We start from the raw sequence: 24411 nt of genomic DNA, 5'->3' as shown, positions 1-24411 counted from the left end.
GTTAAGCGACGGACTGTAGCCGCTCAACATGCGCCATTGAAAACAAACGTAGCAGATACGGCGGCTGCTTCATTTTTTAACGCCAACGAGTTAGAAGCCTTACCTCGTCTTTAATTAAACCCACGACACATATAAACAATGGAGACTATTTTAGAGCAACAGCGTCGCTATCACGAAGAGAAGGAGAGGCTAATGGATGCTAAAACAAAAGAAATGCTACACAAGAAGTCCACGGTGAGCTACATGCTAGCGTTAGCATTGTTGCTAACGAGTACCGCAAACATTGGGAAACGTCTGCAAGTTAATGTGTCTTTTCAAATCTCTGTTTTTTGTTTTCCCCTGACAGCTGCGGGAACAGATTAACTCCGACCACCGGACAAGAGCGATGCTGGATGTAAGTCATGCAACAATTATTATTTTACTCTAAACTCCTAGCACCGACTAGCTAGCGTTCCCTATGAGTTAGAAAACGTCAGGTAAGTTAACATTCCCTCAGCTACAGCTACGTTAGCGCCATAATATCGTTTATTTAGCATTATGTCTGCTGCAAGTTACAGTATCCAGGAACACGACACTCCTGATGGAAAAAAAGTAACAAAGAATGTACAACCTGATATTTATAAGTTTAATTAAATGTCTCTTTCATTATAAATTCACAATACAGTTGCATTTACTGAAGGCACAGACGTAATCTGGTAGGGTCTGCTGGATCACATAAGAGGGTCTCAAGATAGTTTCATTCAACATCTAACTCTTTAATATGACCCACATATGACACTATTTAACTGTGCAAATTTGCAACCAGATATACAAAATCAGAAAATGTATTTGTGTGCTGCATCTATCAGACGAGTCATTCTTAACAGGTTAAAAACACATACTGTTGCATGTTGAGGGACAGTAATCACAAATGAGTTTGATGGGACACTTTCTCCATGTAAAATAGAGGAATGTAGGTCTGAGTCTGTGTTTAATGCTCAACATGAAAACAAACGGTTGTTTATCTTTTGACAGAGGTACATGGAAGTGAGCTCAAATCTCAGAGACTCCTATGAAGACAAAGATGGGTAAGTGACTAACCTGCTTCAGTTCAAGTAGCAACTTTATTAACTCTTATCCAAATATGTAAGAATGGACCTTCTCCAGAATACAGATGTTTTTGTTGTTGTTGTTGAGGTATCTCTACATTACGTTTGTTAATGAAACCTGTCTGAAACTGTTTTCTTGTTGATTTATTTTTAAAAACATGAAAACTAGAACCGTACTCTGAGTATTTACACCTAGCCTGCTACCTTGAACAAGAAAATGCTTTTCTTATCAACAGAATGAGAAAGGATGAACTTGGTGCAATCTCTGGACCAAATGAGTTTGCAGAATTCTACAACAGACTGAAACAGATCAAGGAGTTTCACAGAAAACACCCAAATGAGGTAGTTAACCTCTTACTTTTATATAGTCTTTAATTTTAGATTATAAAACCCTTTGACTTGGAGTATCAACAATGATGCTATGATGTGTTTCTTGTAGATTTCCATTCCCATGTCTGTGGAGTTTGAGGAGCTGATGAAGGCCAGAGAGAACCCCAGCGAGGAGGCTCAGAGTAAGTCTAAGTCCTTACATTTAAGCCTGTCTTTCTAATAATGGGCTCGTTGAAAATGAACTGCGGCTCACCTGGAAAGAAGACGAGAGCAGGCGCAGCAGGAGGCGGAGATTAAATGCTGAGGTCCAGTCGGACCGTTTCCAGCGGCCTTCAAAGAATTTGCAGGAACTCATGGAAATAGTAAGATCCTGTTAGATTCTGTAGGCTATTTGTAGTTTGTATAAACTCGTATATAAATCTTTTTTGTTATTGTCAACCACACTCGATATATTTGTTTCAGATTCAACCTTCATTGCTTATATTCTACAATCTAATGTGAAGATGAGAATTACTAAATGTGTTGTCAAAACTAAGTCATTGACCTCTTGAATGAGCCAACAGCCAAATATTTCCTATCTCGCGAGGTTATCCTTGCCCACATGTGCATGACATCGGAGCAAGTCGAACATAAATCTAATGTTGGCACCAATGGATTCTGCGCAGGCCCGGCTCATCTCGAATGAGCCCGGTAGTTTGCTCTGTAGACCATCTGAGGGATCCACCCCGGTTCAAGTTGAACTAGTTTAGACTGATGTTGCTGGTTAACACTCTCATGCTCTGATTTTGTTCATCTTCCACAGACCTGGTGGAGTTCAGTGACGAAGAAGGATACGGCCGCTACCTCGACCTCCACGATTGTTACCTGAAGTACATCAACCTTAAGGGAGCTGAGGTTATGATCCCTTAAAGTCTGCATAATTCATGCAAACTATAGTAGACAGGGTTGTTTTTTTAAACCATGATCTATACTCTTTCCCAACAGAAACTCGAGTATATCTCATACCTGTCTTCATTCGACCAGCTTTTTGACATTCCCAAGGACAGGAAGAACGCTGAATACAAAAAGTAGGTCCATCATGTTTATTGCCCCCAGAAATGACAGGTATCACCTTTATGGAACCGCAAAAATATCTAGGTGTAAAAATGAGAAAATGAAAGCATCTTAACTTAATGAAGCATCATGGACCTCTTCAATGTATCATTCATGATGTACACATTATGTGCATGCACTGTGCTGTTGGACTAACGTGATGTGGCGATGGTTTGTGCAGGTATTTGGAGATGCTGCTGGAGTATCTGCAGGACTACACAGATCGGGTCAAACCTCTGCTGGACCAGAATGAGCTCTATGGCAAGGTGCTGTTAGACTTTGAAAAAAAGTGGGACAACGGGACCTTTCCAGGCTGGCCTGTAAGTGTTTTTTCTTTTTGTATATGATGATGGTTACAGTTTTGGTTGTACGTTTCGTCTGACCTGTTAATTTGTTTTTTCAATTGTAGAAAGAGACAAGTAGTGCTTTGACACATGCCGGAGCTCATTTGGACCTCTCTGCTTTTTCTTCTTGGGAGGTAAAACACTAAGTGCTCATAATGTAATTTGTATCATTTAATAATCATACTAGGGTTGCTTATTCATACCTCCACTGATGTGCTTTTTCTTATTCCTTGTGACAGGAGTTGGCTTCCTTGGGTCTGGACAGATTGAAGTCGGCCCTCATGGCACTGGGACTGAAATGTGGAGGGTGAGAATGTCGTTTGCATGCTGAAATATTTAGATATAAGTGATATTTATTGAAAATGTCTGAATAACATAGAAGTTCTTGACAGTTTGGGTTCTGAGAAGTTGGAAGAGCTATTCAAATGTAGGTGCTTTTACAGATTTATTTCCAGGACACAAAGCTGCTTCACTTAGTCTGACATTCAATAGTTTTGGCTGCTGTGAACCTGGACAACAAAAACAAGCACATTGTGTTCCTCTGACCTCATCAGGCATCATGAGCTATCGTTGGCACATTTAACAGTATTTATTACATCTTGATGCAATTCAAGAATGTAGTTAATGTAAAAACTTTTTGAAACTTAAAAATACTTCAAGGCGTTGTGGCACCCATGACACCCACTAGTCTAGCATTCATGAGACTGTTTGTGTGTGCAGCATTCATTCAGGCTGCAAGTGACGGGATGGGAATTATTAATATGTATTACACATGAACTAATAACAGAGTTATTAATGCACCTTCTCTATGTGATGCAGTTAGGATAAGTGATTAAATGTGAGTCTTTATGTTGGACAGGACTCTGGAGGAGAGAGCTCAGAGGCTCTTCAGCACAAAAGGCAAATCCCTGGAATCGCTAGACCCATCACTGTTCGCCAAGAATCCCAAAGCCAAAGGCCCTAAAAAGTAAATGGGTTTAAAAAATTCAATCTAATGCTGACATCTAATGGCAGCGTTCATTATATAATTCATAACAATTTCCATCCATCACTTCTGCAGAGACACAGAGCGTAACAAGGAAATTGGCTTCCTGGAAGCGCAGGTCTATGAGTATGTGGAGATCCTCGGGGTGAGTGAATACATCTGCTGTGTAATGAATGACGGGTTCGATCCAACGCTGTGAGGAGCTGGTTTACCCAGCTCGTTGTAGGCTCAGACATGACCGTTTTGATCGTCATTGGCGGCTACAGGAGCAGAGGCAGCTGACTCATGAAAACGTCCAGAGGAAACAGGCCAGGACTGGAGAGGAGCGTGAGGAAGAGGAGGAGGAGCAGCTCAGTGAGAGCGAGAGTGAAGACGAGGACAACGAGATAATTTACAACCCCAAGAACCTGCCGCTGGGCTGGGACGGCAAGGTGAGGCCACCCTGCTGTACTAAAACACCACGGGAACATTTTATGATGCGTAGATCAGGTTTAGTTGGCCGTCTGCCAACTGCTCTGGATATGTAGCTCATATACAATGTTACTTCAGAACATATGAACTATATCTTTATGTTTAAATAGTGACTGTGAAACAGCTGTTGCTCTTAACTTACTTCTGTGAGCACTTCAAGCAAAGAGTGTTTTTTTATGTGTTTGGATATGATTGATGATTTTAATCATTCTCATAGCCCTTAAGAGGTGGAAATGTCCAGTATTTTCCAAGAAAAAAAACCCAGATAAATATCCCAAAAAATGAATAATAATAAAAAAATGTTTATTCTTGTCCCCTAACTTGTTGATCCCCATCACCAGGTTGGGAACACTGGTCTAACTGGCACAGCAATATCCTGCTCTTACAATGCTCTGCTCTTCTGTGCAGCTTATTTTTTTTACTGGCACGTATCAATGTGTCTCTTGTTTTCACACTGCTGTTTTATTCCCTCCAGCCAATTCCATACTGGCTCTATAAACTCCACGGGCTGAACATCAACTACAACTGTGAGATCTGTGGAAACTACACTTACAGGGGACCCAAAGCCTTCCAGAGGCACTTTGCGGTATGTAGTCGTGTCATGGGTTCACTGTTAAAGAGGAAGTGTAAAATCTGCTGGTCGTCAAACATTGTCATGTTTATGGGGCAACTAAAGCTATTTATGTTGCAGGAATGGAGGCACGCTCACGGCATGCGCTGCCTGGGAATCCCAAACACTGCCCACTTCGCCAACGTCACACAGATCGAGGACGCCGTCTCTTGTGAGAGTCTTTTGTCTTGCTTGTTTTGCACATCTGGATTTTTGAAAGAATTTTCGGAAGTTGGTTTCAATAACAGTTGTGTGCTTTCCTTTGTTATACTCCAGTGTGGGCGAAGCTGAAGTCCCAGAAGGCTTTAGAGCGGTGGCAGCCAGACACAGAGGTGTGTTCACACACACATGGGCCGGTTGGGGAAACGATGCATCACACTTATAATGTAATGCTCATTCCGTGACTCGGGTTCTGTTTTTTCAGGAAGAGTACGAGGACTCAAGTGGCAATGTGGTCAACAAGAAGACCTATGAGGATCTGAAGAGACAAGGCCTGCTGTAGATGGAGGAGAATATGACCGAGTCACAAAAATGTTAAAAAAATGGGAAGAAAATTGTAACCTTTAAGATTTGCTATATTTTTTATCCCCCCATGTTTTTTGTTTGTTAGTAGTAAAGTTGTTTTACAGACATCAACCCGCCGTCGTTCTTCCCTTTGATAACTTTGTAACGTGCTAACCATTGATCATCATAATAAACTCTGTACTTTTGTCTCTGCGGTTCTGCTGTCTTCTTAAATCTCATGTCCTGCTCTTCCACTGAGCCTGACCTCTGAGACTGTCCTTAGATTTATTGCTGCAGTTGACTCCTCAGCATATTTTCACTCTCTTTTATGTGGGCTAGTTTACTACTGTGATGAAGGTGCTGTTAAACACAAGAGTAATAGACTAAAATGTGGATAGTTCTGTTTTTTTAATGAGCAAACCTGTTTCAAGGGGCCTGTTTGCCAAATTATGACTCCGTCTTATACAAAAATAGAACATCAATATCTTCTGCGAGCAGATATTACATATTTGCCAGACCATAAAACTAAAAGTCACTACACGAATGTTAATTTTACAACGCTTCATACTGCAGGAAGGCTTTGTGAGGAGGACCGCCTCCATCCAGCGTGTTTCATACCACCATATTGTTTATAGCGCGATGTTATGAGAAGGTGCTGAATAATTGATTGAGAATAGATACAATAGTTTTATTGCTCCTGCAGGCGACTTTGTCTCCCGACATCAAATCTCTGGTGCCAAGAATGTAAAGCCAGTCTGAAAATGGCCCAAGACAAAGATATTAAATACAGGAAAAGCCATGTTGCGCAACATAAAACCTGCTAACAGACAGTAAGAACCCTGTTCTCTGAGCCACATCCCAAATGACAGAGAAGCACTTTACCATCACATTAGTGAGGCAGCAAATCTTCACATTAAAGAAGCTGGAAACATTAAATGTTTGGCATTTCTGCTTGAAAAATCTCAATAGCTGAAATCAATTTGTAACGGTTGCGATTGGATATTAGCACTAAATATGGCAAGGCTTCATGTTTCATAGAACACCAAACTCATCATTGTTGATCACAATAGAGTGAGCTGACAGATGAAGTAACAAGCTCATCACTGTGTCCCAAAGCCCCCGGCAGCTTTGGTTAATGTGTTCATGAGTGAGGGGGGATGAAATGAAGGTAAATGCATGAGGCACCTTGAGTGTCTGACAAGCCACACTGATGTTTGTCTGGAGAGTCATGACTGATTGGTTTCTTTCTAATGTTGAAGCAGGATCTTTATCCTCAGAAGACAAGCCATTTCTCTGATTGTTATGTTCAACGCTAACGACTTGGAATTATTTGTCAAAATACATTATTCTGCTCAGATTCACTAACATGACGACGGAATAGGATGACGTATTTTTGAAGGCCGGCCCCGGAAGTTGGCGTTGCAACGGTTGCTTTGCTGTTTGTGTTATTTTGCTTTACCTGTGGCTTCATAAGTAGTTATATTCATTTATAATCCCTTTCCAAATGTATTTCAAGTGAACATTAACAACAACTAATTTACAATTTTATAGCTTTTGATTTCCCCTAAAGTATCTGGAACACTCACTGGATCACTGATTTCTTAGTTTCTCTTTTATTTATCTATATCTTTTGTTACAAAAACACTTTATGAATGCATTTATTGTATGTTGTGACCTTTTCTGTGTAGTACTGGCTGTGCGGAGCTCAGACAAGTCCAACAGCACCACCCTGTGCATTTAATGAGTCATTACATTTGGTGTAGAAGTATTGTATTATTTAATACAAAGAAATGGATACAAAAACATACTAACGAATAACATTGGGCATTTCAAAGTTGTACAGCTGCAGAAGACCCAAATCATTTCTATTTGCTGTTTCGATTGCAGTATTTTACTGTTTCAGGACGTTGCTGTAAAAGGTATGGGAAGAGATTCAACTGCAAATGCATCTACAGTAGTATTTCTACTTTTAACAGTTTTGATGGAAGTGGCAGAAAAATAGAGAAAAGTGTATTGTGTCTCTTATTTAATGTAAAATAGTGTATAGTGATGGAGTTATAGTGAGCTAAATTGTATACTTTATTTGTCACTTCCGTTCTTTCTTCATACACTTTGCACTGTAGTGTTCAGAAAGGATGCATGTGATCATTTTTATTACATTCACAACAACATCAAGAAGTACAGGACATAAGCATCTCATTAATAAAGACTTGACTTTGCTCTTTCAGCACTCAGAATGTGTAGTTGTATCACATCGGCAGTAACTCTTTTTTTTATGGTTCTTTTTTACTTACAGGATATACTCAAATGAATAATACTACTACGAAGAATACTATATGACAGAGGTGTACTTTGGATCTCTACAAATGTCAAAGTATAAACAGAAATGTACATTTCAACAAGACTACTGACGTGGCTCTGAGATGAGGGCAGGAATTGAACTCTCTTACCAAAAAAAAAAAAAAAAAAATGTTTTCTTTCCTTCAATATGGATGCAGCATTGTACATGTGAGTAATCCAGTGAGGGACTTTGCCTACGGTGAAGAATCTGCAGATGGCTGTACGCTTCACTGGTGGTCTCATCGGGCGGTCTTCCAATGTGAAGGCAATGTAGTCTTCAATTACCGGTTCTTCTAGCTGAATAGAAACCAGCAGGGACTCTGCACAGCCCCCATCTATCTATCTATCTATCTATCTATCTATCTATCTATCTATCTATCTATCTATCTATCTATCTATCTATCTATCTATCTATCTATCTATCTATCTATCTATCTATCTATCTATCTATCTATCTATCATTTTGGGGTCAAAACTATTGCTTCAAATCTCTGAACAAGAAGTTTGTTGTTCATGACAGATCTGACATTCATTCAATCAAATGCCAAGTCTACAGTTAATGCTATTAATAGCTGTATTTGATTTATGATTTAATGATAAATTACGGTAATAAATAGTGTGCTAATAAGCTCTCATTACTCTCCTAATGTTGGTTATGCGGTGAGTAGAGCAATCGTATTGGTCGTCATTTTGCTTCTTCATGATTTCTCATACTAACACCACTCCTTACTTACCTCTCTGTTTTCCAAATGTCAGCCGGTCCGATCAGTTCCCCCTGTGTGGTTGCCAAGAGACCGTGAAAATAGTAGCATTGACAAAATAATCCAATGATCATTACCCATAATGGGAGTAGGGCTTAGACAAGTTGAGAGTCTGCTTCCATGGACAGGTGATTCTGACATTTCATCATAATTATTCTTATGCGGAGACGGCGGCTCCACTAATCAAAACATCTGGCCTCCTCAGAGAATGATTAGATACTCCGAGGCCTGGCATTTGTAAGTGGGCTGCCAGCAGCCCGGTACTAACGTGTCATTTGCATGGGCAAAGTGGCTTTTTTTGTGGGCAGAACCATTAAAGCGTGGCATTAAAGTGTCCTGAGGGATCAGCTTTGCTCCAGTGATTTCTCATTCAGGCTACAGGGACACTGGCTGGTTCATTTCGCCTGATGTGCTCCACTTCCAACCGCCCGGCATCGAGGCACTCACTCAAGCTTCGTCGGTGAAGCTGCTCCAGAGGTTTAGGAATTTAGAGATCGGATTAGAGGTGCACGAGATGTCTAAATGTTAGCACCAAACACACTTGGGGCTCTTGAATTTATCCTTGTCTTTTAGTTGAGTTCAAATCTTTGCATGTAATGCCCCAAAATACAGATCTTGTTAATTTTATTTCTCATTATTGCAGAATTGGGGACCGCATGCACAATACACCTGTGTTCTCAGAAGAACTCATGTTAAATTAGAACACTAAATTATGAACTATAAATCAATTTAAATCTATTGACTTTTATTGGTATTTTTTGTTGTGTGCAGATATGCAGTAATGATTGCGAGGTAATAAGTATGTTGTCCAATGTGAAATCTCTATTTGATTTTATATATATATATATATATAATAACTGATAATCACATATCACAATTATGGAAAAAATAATTGCTAACAATGAATAAACATTCATTGTAATTTCATTATTTGTTAAACTGTAAAATTATAGGCTATATATATATATATATAATTATAGTGAAATGGCCACCAAGCCTTGCTCTAATTCCACTTGCTGCGCATATAAAGCAGGTGTATCAAACCCTTTTTCTGTATCCGTCTCAGGTCTAGCCTCCCCTAAACCCCGTGCTGCCTCCTCTCTTATTACAGGAGCCACATGGAGGCTGATAAAGCCTCGTTGGGTCCCTGCTCTCAGTCCCTTGCAGCGACGTCGCCTGGCCCACCACCCTCAATCCCCATTGAACCGCTGCTTTCATGCTTGATGCCCTTTCACACCCCTGAACCTCTCTCATGCCGAATTCGCTAATAATTGTGAAATCATTGTGAAAACGAGAAGTTTTAAACCAGAATTATCCTCGAGGTTTCTGCCGTCTGTGTGACTTTTCTTTATGAACTCTGAATGGCTTTGGATCACGCAGCGTGGACTAAAATATTACAAAGGGCCGAACCCACCAGCACTTCAACGCTCCCGTAATTTACCCAGCTTCTACTGCCTCATCTCTTGTGCTCCAACGTCTGAAGGAACTGACTGAAATACTACATTCCTGCATCCCAAAACTTCTCTCCTGCTCAGTGACACCGTCAGATTCACCAACAGACACACACATTTTAATTTGCCTTCAAAGAAATACAGGAAAGAACAGTCGTTCATCATAGGAAAATAGGAAAGAGAGCAGAGTTACTGTACACGGACACACTTTCATCATGTTTGCACACAGATACTGAACAGAGACCATTATCTGTCCTTGTAGCTTCGATACACCAGCGACATTATCAACCTGTACAAAAAAATGTTAGTGATTAAAAACAGTGAACATTTAGAGGACATCTCATCAGAAGTTCTCAGAGATGGAGAAAACAGGTGGACGAACGTGAAGGCTGCATAAAGGCCATCGACCAGGCGGACAAAGCCGTGCTCACATGAGCCACTTGTCCTTCTCCTTGTTGAAGTTCTCGGCCCACTGGCGCGTGAGCTCCAAGTAGTGGTCTGGCAGGTTGGGTTGGTAGTCCAGGTACAAGCGGGTCACTGTTTTCTTGGGTACGGCCTTCTCTATCTGCGTGCCTTCGTGCCACTGGTTAAAGGAAGTGATGGTGACGATTTCTGGTCTGACGGACAAAGCCGCCTGCAGGGACGTGTCGTAGTAGCGTCCGTTGACGCGGTTCCTGGTGTTGTGGTTGTTCCACGGCCGAACCGCCGTGTCCACGTAACCCGGGCCGACGCTGGGGATGAACAGCAGGTTGTTGGCGTCGCAAAACGCCTTGATGGCTTTCCAGTTCTGGTGGGACGAGCCGTAGGAGAAGCCGTTGGAGGCGAAGTAGGTGTATATGCCGTCGAAGCCGCTGGCTAGGATGTCGTGTTTGTGGCGCTCTTCCACAATGAGGGCGACGAAGACGCCGTCGTAAGGGGTGCCTCTGATGCTGTGGGAGCCTTTAGGCGTCAGGAGCTCCGCCCAGGACTCTGGCGGCATCAGGTAGGAGTCGTAGACGTAAAACAGAGGCAGGACTCGCCCTGTGCTGGATCGGAATCGGTAGAAGGCGCCATGCTTTCCATAACTGACAGGAAGGAGAGAGGGAGGATTTCAAGCTGTTAGAATATGCATTAAAAAGCATTTTTATAAGGGTTGCAGTGTGCATTGCCATCTGTAATTTTGTTTTTGTTTTTTGTCGGGGGACACGAAAATTGTTAATGTGCTAAACGTATACATAGCAGTGGCAGCATTTTGTATTTTTTTAAAAAACTTTTTTACAACTACTAGGAGTCACAAAAGTCAGAAAGGTTCACATACTGGGGATTATTATGGGAGGGAATTACAGTAGGCAGGGAAATGAACATTTGACTTTTGGGAGACAAAAGCATCATGTAGTTGTAGCTGTGTTTCTGGTGACATGGCAAATTCTATTATTCTCTTTTTGCTCTGTTTTGGCTTTCACCAACATTTCTTTTTGACCGTATTTCATGTTTTTGCCCCTGGTTCTCCTGACTGCTCACTAATTCTCCTGTCAACTGATCTGCCTGCCTGGTCTGGTCACTTTCTCCTGGTATATGAAAGGTTGGTTGATGAGGGGAATGAGGACCAGGTGTGGAAATGGGCGGGGAAACTCAGGTGAGGGGAATAAGGTGGAATGACAGGAGAGTCCAGGGCAAAGAAACCGGAAATAAGGTCCAAATAAAGGTGTACTTGTGGTTTTGGTAACAGAGCTTCTCTGCAAAACAAAAACAAAAAAAGAAAAGAAAAGTGGAGCATATTAGAGCGGGGCTACCATGTGATGGACAGAGAGTTGCCATGGCGTTGCTACCGCGGCCTTGTTACCGTTGCTGCCCCACTATTAGTGCAATTAGCTACTAAGACTAGCTGTAAAGCTACCTTTGGCACGCTCACGCTTGTGTTTGTCAGATACGATCACTTCCGTTCACTGGTTGCAAAACTGTAGTCCATAAACCAACGTTGCGATGACATCACGATGACACGTCCACTTAACATACTATAGCCTAAAGATGGTAAAATGATTCGTAGCACTACGGCGAGCTGCAGAGTGGGGTGATAATCTCTGTGGGTTCACCACAATGAGCGACACCAGTCACATTACATGTATAATATAAATCACCGTTCATATGAGAATACTGATTAGTGCAAACTAAACAGATATCAGGTGCAATGCAATGCTGCCGGCTTGTAGCGGCTTTAATCCAGCTGAAGAATCCACAGTGTCTGACATTCAGAAAATACATGTTTTACTCAAACCTATACTCATTAGTATTTTTTCTGTCCTTTCGTACAGATGATCCGCACAGTGTGTTTCCAAAAATGTTGGCAGCAATATAAAGTAAGAATCAGATTCATGTCAAGGCTCTCCAGGCTGAGCTTTGATTTGACTCCAGTATCATTACAAACATAGCATCGCCAAGACTCATTATTCTTGTTCCGAGTCACAGTGTGAGCTCATGGGCTTCTTTTATTTATTTATTTTGATCAGACTACGACTGGATATCATATAAGTTGAGGTCTGATTAACCTCATGTCTCTCTTAAAGCTAACATATTTTACACTTGAGCTCTGGGAAAAAGCTGAATAGCATCAAATGCTCTGAGCCAGGTTGCCTTTGAAAGACATTCGAGCGGTCGAAGTCAGAGCAAGAGCTACCTGCTGATCCATTACAGCAGGATCACAGGGGACACATGTATATTTAACAACCCCGGTCCTCGGCTTCCCTTCTCAGGCGTCGGGTTTCACCACGTCGCCAGACTCCAGACGTCAGATATGGAAAGCAGAGCTCCGACCTTCGCTCAGTGAAAGGAAACACATCTGGCACCGTGGAAGCATAGAAAAACAACTTACTTGTCAATAATGTATTTGATGTTGTCATGCATGCTCTGGTCTGTCCGTCCTTTGTATGGCTGTATGTGAAAGGCCACCTGTGCAGAAAACACATGTGAACACTGATGTTAACCACACAAGCACAACACCAGCAAACACCTGCAAATATGGGGTTATGTGCTGAAAGCAAACCAGCACCCAGTTGTTCATTATCCCAGTGTATTATTTTGATGGACGGCCAGTATTTAATGCACCTATAGGCTCTCAGCTCTAGGGGTAGGGATGGGACGATGTAGTATTCCATCATATTATCTGGATAATATTGCAATAACATCTCAATGATTTTGGCCAGTATAATTGTGACTATTCATATTGCCTCAGGCCCTGTGATAGACTGGCGTCCTGTCCAGAGTGTACCCTGCCTTCGCCCAATGACAGCTGGGATCGGCTCCAGCCCCCCGTGACCCTAAAAATACAGGATAAGCGGTAGAAAATGGATGGATGGATATTGTCTCATGCCTAGTTGACGGTGTCGACAATTAGAGCTTATTTGGGAAAAATATGTACAGTAGTCAACGACGAGAGACGAATCGTTTCTTGATCCAGTTTGCTGCCAGTTTGTTGTACGTTTGTGGTAGGGCCATTAGTTCTGTCCAGTGAACTATCTCTCGTCTCGTGCAGCGTCACCAACACCGACATTGTCATTAGAAAAAAGTACTAACCGTAAACCCATCAACACCGATGCTCATCAAATGAAAAATACTTTACTAATAGCGTGTTATCAGTAGGCCTATCAGAGATCATAAAGTGTGTTTGTGCTCCGAGCAGCAGCAGCAGTCACTTATCACGTAAGAGAAGAGTTGACCTACATCCTGGTAGTTCAGTTAGTGGCTATTGCTTGTTTGCAAAATGTCTCTTAAAAGGATGCCGGTCGGTATAAAAAAGTAAAAGGGCACATCACCTTCTCCCTCCTGAACGGTCATGAAGAAGACACATGACTGTCTGACTACAGATGAATGTCATGTCCATGTGGACTACATTAAGAACTGGGAACGACATTGATAACAGTGTCCTGGTGTCTTTGTTTTCCTTTGTACTGAGCCCATAAAGACTGATGGATGTGTATGTGGGTGTCTGACAGGCATTTATTGGCCTATTCCTATTTATAGACAGAGTACACCTGCAGTAAAAGTAAAACACCTTTTTATTCTTCCTCCTCCTGCACAAAGATGGAAGGAGACAGAAGCTACGTTTAGCCCGCAGCATGCTGAGGAGCTCTTGAAAATGGAGCTGAGAGGAGGAGGAGGAGGAGGAGGAGGAGGAGGAGAGAACAAGAGGAGCAGATGCTCACCATCCCTGCAGGCGCGTCCCGTATTGTTGTCTCATCCGTCACCACATTCAGGTGAACCGGATGACATCTAGTCCACTGACCCAAGTGTCTCAGAAATCCTTTTTAGCTACTTCAAACTTCAAAGAGTAGAGAAGTTCTTTTCTTTTTTCCCGATTCAAGTCATCCGGAAAAGAATTTCAGTTCATATACAGAAGAAAAAAATCCCCAAAACCAGGAGTATAAGGCTGATTTGAAAGGGAACACTGTGTTATGTTTGTTGGCAGGAGCTGAAAGCTGAGCGATGCCCTCTGTCATCCAGGGACAACCATTTTGCTTCAGTCACAAAGGCAAATAAAGGGTCTACTGCAGCTCAGCGAACAGTAATACCATTGACAGAGCACCAAACACTGAGCACACGACGCCCACTCCATCTTTCAAAAGAAGCTGCAAGGTCTTTTCTAAACAGTTTCCATGGAAACGCGGCGGCGTTTGGCGACCGGGCCCGGGCTTGTCAGCTGTCTCGACCGGTTGGAAATCATGAAAGGCCGGCGAGGTGAAGACGCTGCTCAATCTGTTCCTGTTTGGCTGAATACACCAGGGACGGATGAAAGGTGCTCCGTTTGCTCAGATCCCCATCGTTTTGTGTGACGGAGACAGACCCTCATATTTACATTCCAAGCCCTCAGGTGTGTAGACGCAGCAAACAACCTTCAAGTCTTCGCCAATGTTTGGATTTTCCTCCGATGATGACAAACACTAACTCAAAGCGCTGATGTTATGTCATCATGGCGGTGTGTGCCACGTTAAATGGGCTAATTATATCAACCGAGGTGATGAATTCAAAAAACCCTGTGTCCACACAACACATCCATGTTTACCTTCCATCTACTCTGTGATGCTTCCAAAGAAAGCCACAGGAGCAACTCTTTTTGATGGAAACATTTCCTCATATAAGTCTATCGTCTTTATAATTAGATTATTTAAAGTGGTCAAATGCAGCCTCTTCGCACTGTGTTTAGCCAAAGCTCCATCATGTTCAGCTTCCAACTGCCATTTGGTGCCGAGCAGGTTTATGAGGTTTAGCTTCACTGTTGCTGCAGGACCTGAACCGAACCAAAAAAGTGAAGTTGTGGACCAGAAAAACCAAAACAATGAGCCTATAGACGCTAAAAAGCCTCGTAGAGATTGAACATAATCATCTAAGCCACTGTTCTTATGAAACTATTTATTTGGGAGATTTGGTGCTAAATCGCACTCCTTAGCATATGTTCTGACAAAACTGCATTACTTTTAGCATTAAAAGCTTGTTACAGTGAGATTTAGCTCTTAGTTTGTACGGCAGGAATCCCAACCTTTCTCCAGACAAACAGGGTCAATCTATGCTTAATTTGTGAGGATGAAGTGCCGGAGGGGATTATAGATCAGCCTGTGTCCTCCTGTCTGTCATATGTGGTGGTCTCAACTGATATCTGTGACATCAGCGGTCTGGTTCGGATGGAATTAGGAGCAGAAAACCCTCTTCACGCCTCATTTTGCATATGAAGATGAACTCGTATAACAAATGACACGCAGAAACACACACGTGACAAAACACAGACTCCAGCCTGTATTTTGTCAGCGGCAGCTCCGGTGCACTGAAACACTGAAGCATCAGCCCTCGGGTCAGCTGTGAGATGCGCACACTGTTGTGTAAGTGTGAGCGAGACACACAAGAGAGACCCAGTTCACGGACTAAGACTTCCATATAAGGAGCACAAAAGTAGTCTTCTGTCCCTTTAATGCTGAATCCACAGCTCTGCTTGTTTTGCCAGCGCTGTCTCAAGCACCTTCAGCATCGTGTGACTTTACGATATCTGACCCCTCGGTGCTAAAGTAGAGACGGCTTTGTAAGATGGAGCGGTGCTTTAAAAAAGACAATCTTCCCTAAAGCATTCACAAATAGAAAGGCGTCTGAAAGCAGGACGATTTCATCTTTCCACAACCTCCGCATACTGTAAATGTCAGGTTTTGAGGTCAGAGCATCACAATCCAAGATGCCACTGGGAACCACTGGGAAGGTGTAGTTCTTCACTGTTGGAATCTTCAGTGGAGCAGAATGCAACGCAGCTGCAAGACATGCTGCATTTTGAATAAAGGGCATGACACCCTTTTTCTCAAGTGGAAAAAAAAGCAGTTTTAAGGATCCGCCATGCCAGCATTTAAAAGCAAAATGTCATCCCTGCAAATCTTTTACTGCAAGTTCAACTTTGGGGATGAATGCTAATACTGTTGTCCAGTAAATACCTCAACTGTGCTGACTTTTGAAGGAACAAAGAGCCAGAAACTCCAAAACGGGGTCATATATCCTTTAAGCTGTGTTGCTCTATGCACTTTACATGACCTTTCCCTGCTGGAGTATTAACCGCTCCATGAAACATCGGTGAAGTCCGTAACAAAACAGAGGCAATGGATGAAATCCTGAAAAAAGAATGTGCTTGAAGTCTTTCCTGCTTGTATGTTAAACAAGATTCATATACTGTATATATATATATATATATATATATATATATATATATATATATTGTTCCAACCCGTTCTCACTCCCAATGCGTCAAACACAGCCTGGTCACTCCTCCTCATCACACACAGCTTCTGACGTATCAGTGTGAGATGCCAGAGTGGTGAGGTGAATGGGTCAAACAAACACAGGACTTTCATCCAGGAGGCCGCTGTTCGTGTCCAGTGCAAAACTGACACTAAACACGTGAAACCTCCTGTAAAGAGGGAAGCTTATTTTGATTAGACACTTCATGTATGGAGTGTCTATTGACACACCGATGACAAACCGATGAGGGGGGTGCAGAGTTAGAAGCAGCACGTCACCAAGCTGCGGTATTAGACACGTTGGGGTTGAGAAGGTTGCCGGTTGTTCTCAGCTCGAACATTTAACGGTCACCGGCAAGTCATTCATTCAGTAAATCGCCAGAAAGGATAAAACATACCGGTTGTCTCACCAGTTACCTTGATGCTGTGCCTGTGGGCGGCGTCCATGACAGCAGGGACCAGGTCCTCGGTGGGCTCCCCGTGGTCGTCTGCCAGCCCGGGAGGATACCAGGACAACACCAGCACCCCTACAACACCACAGCAGGGGGGAGGAGGTCTGCTCTGAGTACAGTCATGCATGACGTTTGAATGTGATGAATGATGATGGAGGTGAAAGCACTGTTTTGTTGGCGTTAAATGATGACCTTCAGTCAGTGTTTCTTATTAATATTTACAAATAGAAACCTTAAAGTCACAATTTGTATTATTATCCTATCATTAATACTAATTGTAATTTAGTGAGGAATACTGCCTTGGTCTGAGAACCATGGCTGTTTATTCGAAAAGCAAATCAACAGTAAAAACTTTTTTAGATTTAACGAGGGCAACATGCAGAGCCAGTCCTGCAAGAATTACCTGCTGCAGCCGCCTCGATCTGGGCCATGTGGGACTCCAGCACCTTCGGGTCCCTGGAGCTGTAGGGTCCCAGCTCGGGGTAAAAACTCGAGGCAATATCATCCGGAGGCGTGTGCCCTCCTTGGGCATGACTGGACGCGATCTTTGGGTCCCAGTGTGGCACCAGCACGTGATCCCAGTGGATGTACTTGTTGTCCATGCCGGGGGAGCCGTACCACAGGTAGTAGAAGATGTGGACGTCGTAGAATATGCTGTAATCGCGGTCCGACTTGGTGAAGACCACCTTGGTGTCGCTGCTGCCCGTGTGGAACTGACCCGGCGACGCCGCCACCGCGTCCTTCACGTCCAGCCGCCTCCTGTCGGATCGCTCCCCGACGAAGTCCATGCCGGGGGCCAGGTCCGAGAAACCGTCGCTGGGCTTCAGCGTCCGGAGCCCCATCATGGCCCCGAAGATGAAGAGCGTGAAGAGGAAGAGCGCCACGAGCGCTTTCCTGCGGAGCCGAGTCATCGTCGCTGTCCGTGGTGCTGGAGACGCTAACACGTGTCCGCTTCCTCTCAACGCCGACGGCCGCTCACCGCCGCAGCCACCGGGCCAGGTACAAGTAATGATACACAAGCGTTCAGTCACTGCGCATAATCGAGCCTGTTAAACGCAACGACAAACCAAAGCGAGCTCATTTGACTTCCATCACCGCGACCTGGAGGCATCCGGCGGCTCGATCACGCTTCGACAGTTCGCCTCCTGTTCGCCTTCGCACAGCCGCGATGAGCGCGTCGGCTTTTATTTCCCTCCATCACTTTCTCTTTGAAAGAAATATCGATTAAAAAACAACTGAATCCAGTCTGCTCACAGCTGGTTCTTCCGTAAAGCTCTATTAAAGCAAGTCTGGTTACCTTGTTGTATTCGCCCTGGCCGTCTGCTTCTCATCCCGTCTTTATCACACACGCTTTCATTGGAGAAACGCTCTTTTATTGTATTTTTTAATTATCGAATGTTCTTGCAATAAATGTGAGAATGAAAAATAATGTTTATGTGGCGCGAGCGGGGAGGTGGGATTAACCCCAACCGGAAATACCTATATGAGGGGTGATTAATGCCACAAGAGATGCAGGAGGTGGAGCTTGAGTGTATCTGTTTGGATTCTTCTCTACATGTAAAGAAAAAAAAGCCTTTTCTTACAGCATGTTGATCATTGTACTGAACACCTACCACTTTACTCAGATGAGGACCTAACACTTGTTTTTATTTTTTCGCTCTTACTTTATCGCCAATGATATGTTGTGGTTTCTTTTTTCTTTTTTTTTACAAAAAGCATCTGCTTAAATGCCTTAAATGTAAATGTAAGAAACATTTTATGGGTGTCTAATTGACCAATGATTTGTCAGGAAGTTTTAAGGAGGAACTTAAAACTAGGCAACTGCTTGGCACTAATATCTATACTGGAAAAGTGCATAAACTTACAGAGTGAGTTAACATAGCCAAATAGAAGTTTGAGTCCGTCTCTGCTGAGAATAGAGGACGCCACCATGCGATCTGCAGACGCTTAAAAATAAAGCACTTTGTTCATGATCTTAGATACAGTCTTTTCCTTAAAACATGTGGTGGATTTCCCGATTTCCATTCCAGTATCTGCTTTCCATGAATGAATGTACACTTCAGTGCTTGTTGATGTCTTAAAGGTGCAGGCGAAGATGAGCTGTGTTTCATACTACTCCCGTTATTGCTCCTGTTTGTTATGCCTGTAGTGTCTTGTAAGCCCCTTGGTGGGCTGTCCACCTTTTGATACGTGATGCTTCTAAAATATATGTACAAATAGTACTTACAACAGCATGATTAATTGGTCCACATCCAAGTAATATATTCCAAAGTAAGTGGTAGAGAAAGCCATAGTCTTTTAGCCAATGTGCAGCAGGTTATAGATAAACTTGCAACAATGTGACATTTCCCTACAGGGATGTACAGATATCTGCATAACTAGTAGGAGTATAAGGAGATTATAGATCAAGTAAATCAATCCCCCAACCCAACCCCTACACTAGTGTGTTTTCATTGTTCAATAGTTATTTCCCAGGACATTTGAGACATGTATAGACAGACACTACACATAATAAACTGTGACTTCGCCCTCACTGTGGCACTATTGACCCCTCATACAGGCTTGTTGTTGAAAATGTAATACCTTTGTCTCAAAGAGACTGCTGCTGAGAATTTGGGTGAACTCCACCTCCTTTTTTCTCATATCTGACAGGTCATATGATAATGATTGCCCTCAACATAACAGCAGGTGTCATGTACCTTTCCTGTCATATGAGAAACACTGTACTATTGCACTTAAGGTACCCCATTGTATAAATAGTCAGTGTTAATAGAAACTGGAGCTCAATGTCTGTTGATGCTTCAAATCGTCGCTTTAATTCTTACAACCTCTAACATCATAAAGACATTAATAACAAATTGTTTTGTTTCTGACTGTGCTGTTTATGTGGCGATGTAACAGCGGTATTTCCATTTGCTACTGTGTAAGCCTTTGTATACCATCTTTCTTTGTCCTTTCGCAGTCTTGGGTGGTCTCACAGAGCATATGTTTGAGGTGACATCTAGTGGCAAAGATAAAATAGTGCATTTATTATCTTCTGTCTGGAGTTATTGTTCCCTGTGCACTGACCCTAACAGTCTTTGAGAGTAGATTAATACCCCGGGATGGACTGCATGTCCACTTCGCTAGATTGAGAATAAATTGCACAGCGGAGACCGCATGTTGCTTTGACATGGATGTTTTTGCATGAGGAAATATCAGTTGGCAAGTGATTAATATGGACGGATGTTTAAAAATTCAAGTTGAGAAGAGAATATCCTAGTGAGATAGCGAGATATTATACTAGGTTGACTATCAATCTATGTATTAACAACAGTATCTGAATATTCAAAAGTATTCAACTTCCTTCAAACCTCATTTCCTTTTCTTATTGTCATAAAAAAGACCAAAACCAACAATGAATTATGTGTGTATCCAAATCCTGATATATATGGTTTCTCTGTGACATAAAGCTCCATTATTATCCCAAAACGATGACAAACACACTGACCGTCCTGCTGCCCACAATATTCACTAGAGCACCAAATGTGAATTAATCCGCCACTGAAAATAGTCCTGGACAAACACTCAAACTACAGGAGTCAGGAAGTGTTCAGAGATGTACTAACACGGGTTTAGATCTCTTCTTTGATTGTTTTCCCTTTAAGTTTGAAGTGATTAGAACATTTTTCACATTGGTGCCATCTAGTGGTCGTTTCAGAAGGAACCGTGTGGTCGACAGCGATGCACGTTCCCTCAGATCTGACATGATGGGGCTGAAAGTAAACACAAAGACTGCACCAAGGTTTCATTTTAAAGAGGACTGACGTCACACACACTAGCTTTAACGGACAGGTTTCTTTGGTAAAGAAGGCTCCAGCCTGTCATCGTTGCCTGCCTGGCCCCCGAAGTTGCCCAGAACAGGGAGCGATTCCTACCTAGAGGCTTGTTGTGGGGGGGATATCTGTCACAACATGGCAGCGTATTATAGATTTGTTATTGATCAGGTTTATTGATTGATTTCCCCCTGGAGGAGGGGTTAAAGGTGAGCTGACAGGCTTCCCGTGGGGGTGCTGCTTATTCCCCCCCACATCACACAAGGGCCGTCATTCAGGTGACCTTACGTCATTTCATTCACAACATAAATACTGAGTCTTAATGGTACATTAATAAGTGCAATTAAGGAACATTTCACACCTTTAAGAACTTATTCTCTCTGTCTTTTACTGAGAGTCAATCTTCAATCACAGCATGTGTGTGTGTGTGTGTTGGTTCAGCGATGGCTGTTGAACCAGCGCGTGCCAAGGTTTTGTTCCCACAAGCCCCTCTGGGTGACCCTGGTCACCTTAGGGTGGCCTGTTTTGTTGTGAAGCGGCCGGTGGGCCTTTCCATCTCCATGGCGACTTTCAGAGGGCCTCTGGCTGGACTATTAGGCGAACGCATGAATGGAGGTGGTCATTTGTTTTTCGTCAGGCAACACCTCGCACGCACACACACACACACACACACACACACACACACACACACACACACACACACACACACACACACACACACACACACACACAGAACCAGGCATTACATATGTGCAGAGATAATGAGCTACAGCTCGCAGGTTTTCTGTCTTCCTGTGAACAAGTGCAGCTTAATGTCCTTACACACTGTGTGTGTGTGTGTGTGTGTGTGTGTGTGTGTGTGTTTGTCATTACGGGAAGTTTCATGAGTCAGCAGTGATGAGAGCAGGTTTGTGGTGTCGTACAGCAGCTTGAAAGCGACAAATGACTTATTAATGACTGAGGGAGAATGACCCCAACGGGCCACCGTATGTCTTTTAAACGAACTGTAACAGGTGGACGTGAATCACCTCAGCAGAAACAAAGCAAGGCGCTTCATTGCATCATTCAACACCACTTTGTGTAATTATCATGGGCAATATAAATGCAGCACCGATCCCGACTAATGTACACATGCTCGCTCCACATCCAGGACCAGGGTTTCCTTGAAGATGAAGCTTGGGGACAAAGGTACGTCTGATACTTTATAACACGCATGTGTCTGTTACTGTCTCTTTAAAACGCTTTCATTTAAAAAGCCCTTAATATACGTTTTAGGTGGCTTTGGAACATGAATACTTCACTTATTCATTAATGATCAATTTAAGTCACAAGTGGTTTTCACAAACCCATTAACTTCACTTCAAAAGCACTTACATACCAGATTAAGGAGACTTGAATTGACACATAATTTTACCCTACACAAGAAACATATTATTACAATATCTTGTGTATGTATTATCAGTTTAAGACATTATTCAATGATTAAGTGGTTGAAAACTGATGGGCATGGGGAGTTAATGAGCGTTATCTCTATTAGGTAGTGAGGTATTTAATGGCTGGCAGGTCTCTTGTGGAAAAAACAACCATTGTGAAGACATGGAAAGAGTTGCAAATGACATGTATTGTAAGGAAAGTAATGAATCATCCTACTCAAGGCTGCTAATGTACCTCCATTTTCTACAACGTCATCCTCATCTTCATTCTCCTCATCTTCATCCTCATCTTCATCCTCACCTTCATCCTCATCTCCATACTCCCTCTCACTCTCTCCCTGTGGGGCTGCCACTAGGACTTCATCTTCCTCATGTTATTCATGGCAAATACATTTAAAAAACTAACTCTTTCCCTTATACTTGTATTCCAACTGGTAAGGCCTTATGTGATTCCATTACAGTAAAATGTTGCCTCAGAGCAACATGCAGTTTTTTTTGTAATTTTCTCTGAAATATTTGTTGATATGTCATATAAAGTTATTGAAAAGTCTTCTTTACTTACCAGTGAAGGTCAAACAGATTTTTGTTGTTGATTATTTGGACAAAAATTAGTGAAAAATGCACTTTTTATGTGAGAAAATGTGATTGAAAGAGGAAGCAAAATGGACCCCTGTGGGTCATGTGACCACTCTTTTGTTAGTATTTGAGTAACCATCCCATGATATAGCATTGATCAATTAAATGGGTGTGCAATTAAAAAAAAGAGGTTAAAATAGCCTATATTGCCTGGAGGCAACACCATACCATCCTGCAAAAAATACCTTATTATTCCAAATAGGGTCCACATTCAGGGGTCCAACCCAAAGCTGGAGCTAATCAATGCATTAATTAATGGATTTCTACATATGAAGGGGTGTTTATTGGATCATCTGGATGGTTTAAGAGGTCTTCAAAATACCTTCAAAAATACCACAGAGTAAAAAAGTCACCTCTGAAATTTCACCAGCTCTAAATGAAGACATGATGTTATTTGGTCAGTTTTAGAAAACCCTTTAACTAAAATTATTACAATCCATCCATGTATCTATTAATGTATAAGTATAGTATCATTATTATTAAATTGTTGTATTATTATTATTATTATTAAGTATTATTAATAAATGAATGGAATGCTGAAGCAAAAATATATAAATAAGGGATTCAGTTTAATGATGTCAAATGTAGAGACTTTGTCTCATCATTGTTGTTATTGACAATAACATTCCTTCCACTATGAAGTACAACATGTTGTGCGGCTCCTCTCAGGAGAGCCTAGTCTCTCCCAACATTTCTAAAATCTTCTTTTCTTTCTTTCCCCGTCTGATCTCTTATTTCCTACACTTATATCGACTCAGAATTTGTAAGTAGTCTCTTGAGACCTTCACGAAAATGGAATGGAAACAGCATCTTTGAACAGGAGCGTAAACATGTTTTTTTAGAAGGGGTTTTATCATCATGTGTGTGTGTGTGTGTGTGTGTGTGTGTGTGTGTGTGTGTGTGTGTGTGTGTGTGTGTGTGTGTGTGTGGAGGAGGGTGGCAGTGGGCGGGGTGATATCCTTAAAGGCCCTTGGGTGCATCACTGAGCTGCATCGTCCAAAGCCCTGATTGGTCATTTTGTCAATTGTTTGGCTCCCTATCTTATTGGACATGTGTCATTTATCTGCAACTGAATCACGTGGACTTGACCTAAAAGGTGGTCGTGTGTGTGTGTGTGTGTGTGTGTGTGTGTGTGTGTGTGTGTGTGTGTGTGTGTGTGTGTGTGTGGTGGGGGTTACTAGAGGTAGGAGGGTCAAGGGGGTTCTGCATATTGTGCAAGAAGAGAGCAGGAAGCAGGGAGAAGGCATTCTTTCTCCTGGAGGATTACAGCTCACTCCCTCACTCATCAACACGGAGAGACGCGTGCACGGATGTTGCCCAGCATGAATTGAACTCATTTCATCTGATACTTTGTGGGCC

The 24411-nt window shown here is 42.4% G+C and overlaps 3 protein-coding genes across 4 annotated transcripts in view; 1 reads left to right on the top strand and 2 right to left on the bottom strand.

Moving 5' to 3' along the window:
* The window catches only part of nr1d2b (nuclear receptor subfamily 1, group D, member 2b), a 352544-nt gene that overhangs the window by 103529 nt on the left and 224604 nt on the right, over positions 1 to 24411 (bottom strand). The window lies entirely within an intron of this gene.
* sf3a3 (splicing factor 3a, subunit 3) lies at positions 26 to 5639 on the top strand. Its single transcript, XM_084032208.1, has 17 exons — positions 26 to 234; positions 347 to 394; positions 1015 to 1067; positions 1325 to 1430; positions 1528 to 1600; positions 2221 to 2312; positions 2403 to 2485; positions 2692 to 2830; positions 2920 to 2988; positions 3094 to 3161; positions 3714 to 3821; positions 3915 to 3984; positions 4106 to 4270; positions 4786 to 4896; positions 5002 to 5092; positions 5197 to 5252; positions 5345 to 5639. The coding sequence occupies exons 1-17, from the start codon at positions 139 to 141 to the stop codon at positions 5420 to 5422; spliced, it is 1506 nt and encodes a 501-aa protein (XP_083888334.1). The 5' UTR covers positions 26 to 138; the 3' UTR covers positions 5423 to 5639.
* On the bottom strand, positions 10085 to 18607 carry maneal (mannosidase endo-alpha like). 2 transcript variants are annotated; one of them, XM_084032874.1, is made up of 5 exons: positions 18466 to 18607; positions 17572 to 18372; positions 17134 to 17243; positions 12825 to 12901; positions 10085 to 11040 (listed from the first exon to the last, which is right to left on the bottom strand). In XM_084032874.1, the coding sequence occupies exons 2-5, from the start codon at positions 18077 to 18079 to the stop codon at positions 10404 to 10406; spliced, it is 1332 nt and encodes a 443-aa protein (XP_083889000.1). In that variant the 5' UTR covers positions 18080 to 18372; positions 18466 to 18607; the 3' UTR covers positions 10085 to 10403. The 2 variants fall into 2 exon arrangements, with proteins under 2 accessions (XP_083889000.1, XP_083888999.1); XM_084032873.1 differs by lacking the exon at positions 18466 to 18607 and having other exon boundaries at positions 17572 to 18397.

The sequence above is a fragment of the Eutrigla gurnardus genome, assembly GCF_963514095.1.
Source record: "Eutrigla gurnardus genome assembly, chromosome: 17".
NCBI classification, from domain to species: domain Eukaryota; kingdom Metazoa; phylum Chordata; class Actinopteri; order Perciformes; family Triglidae; genus Eutrigla; species Eutrigla gurnardus.
This window is presented reverse-complemented; position numbering and strand designations above follow the sequence as displayed.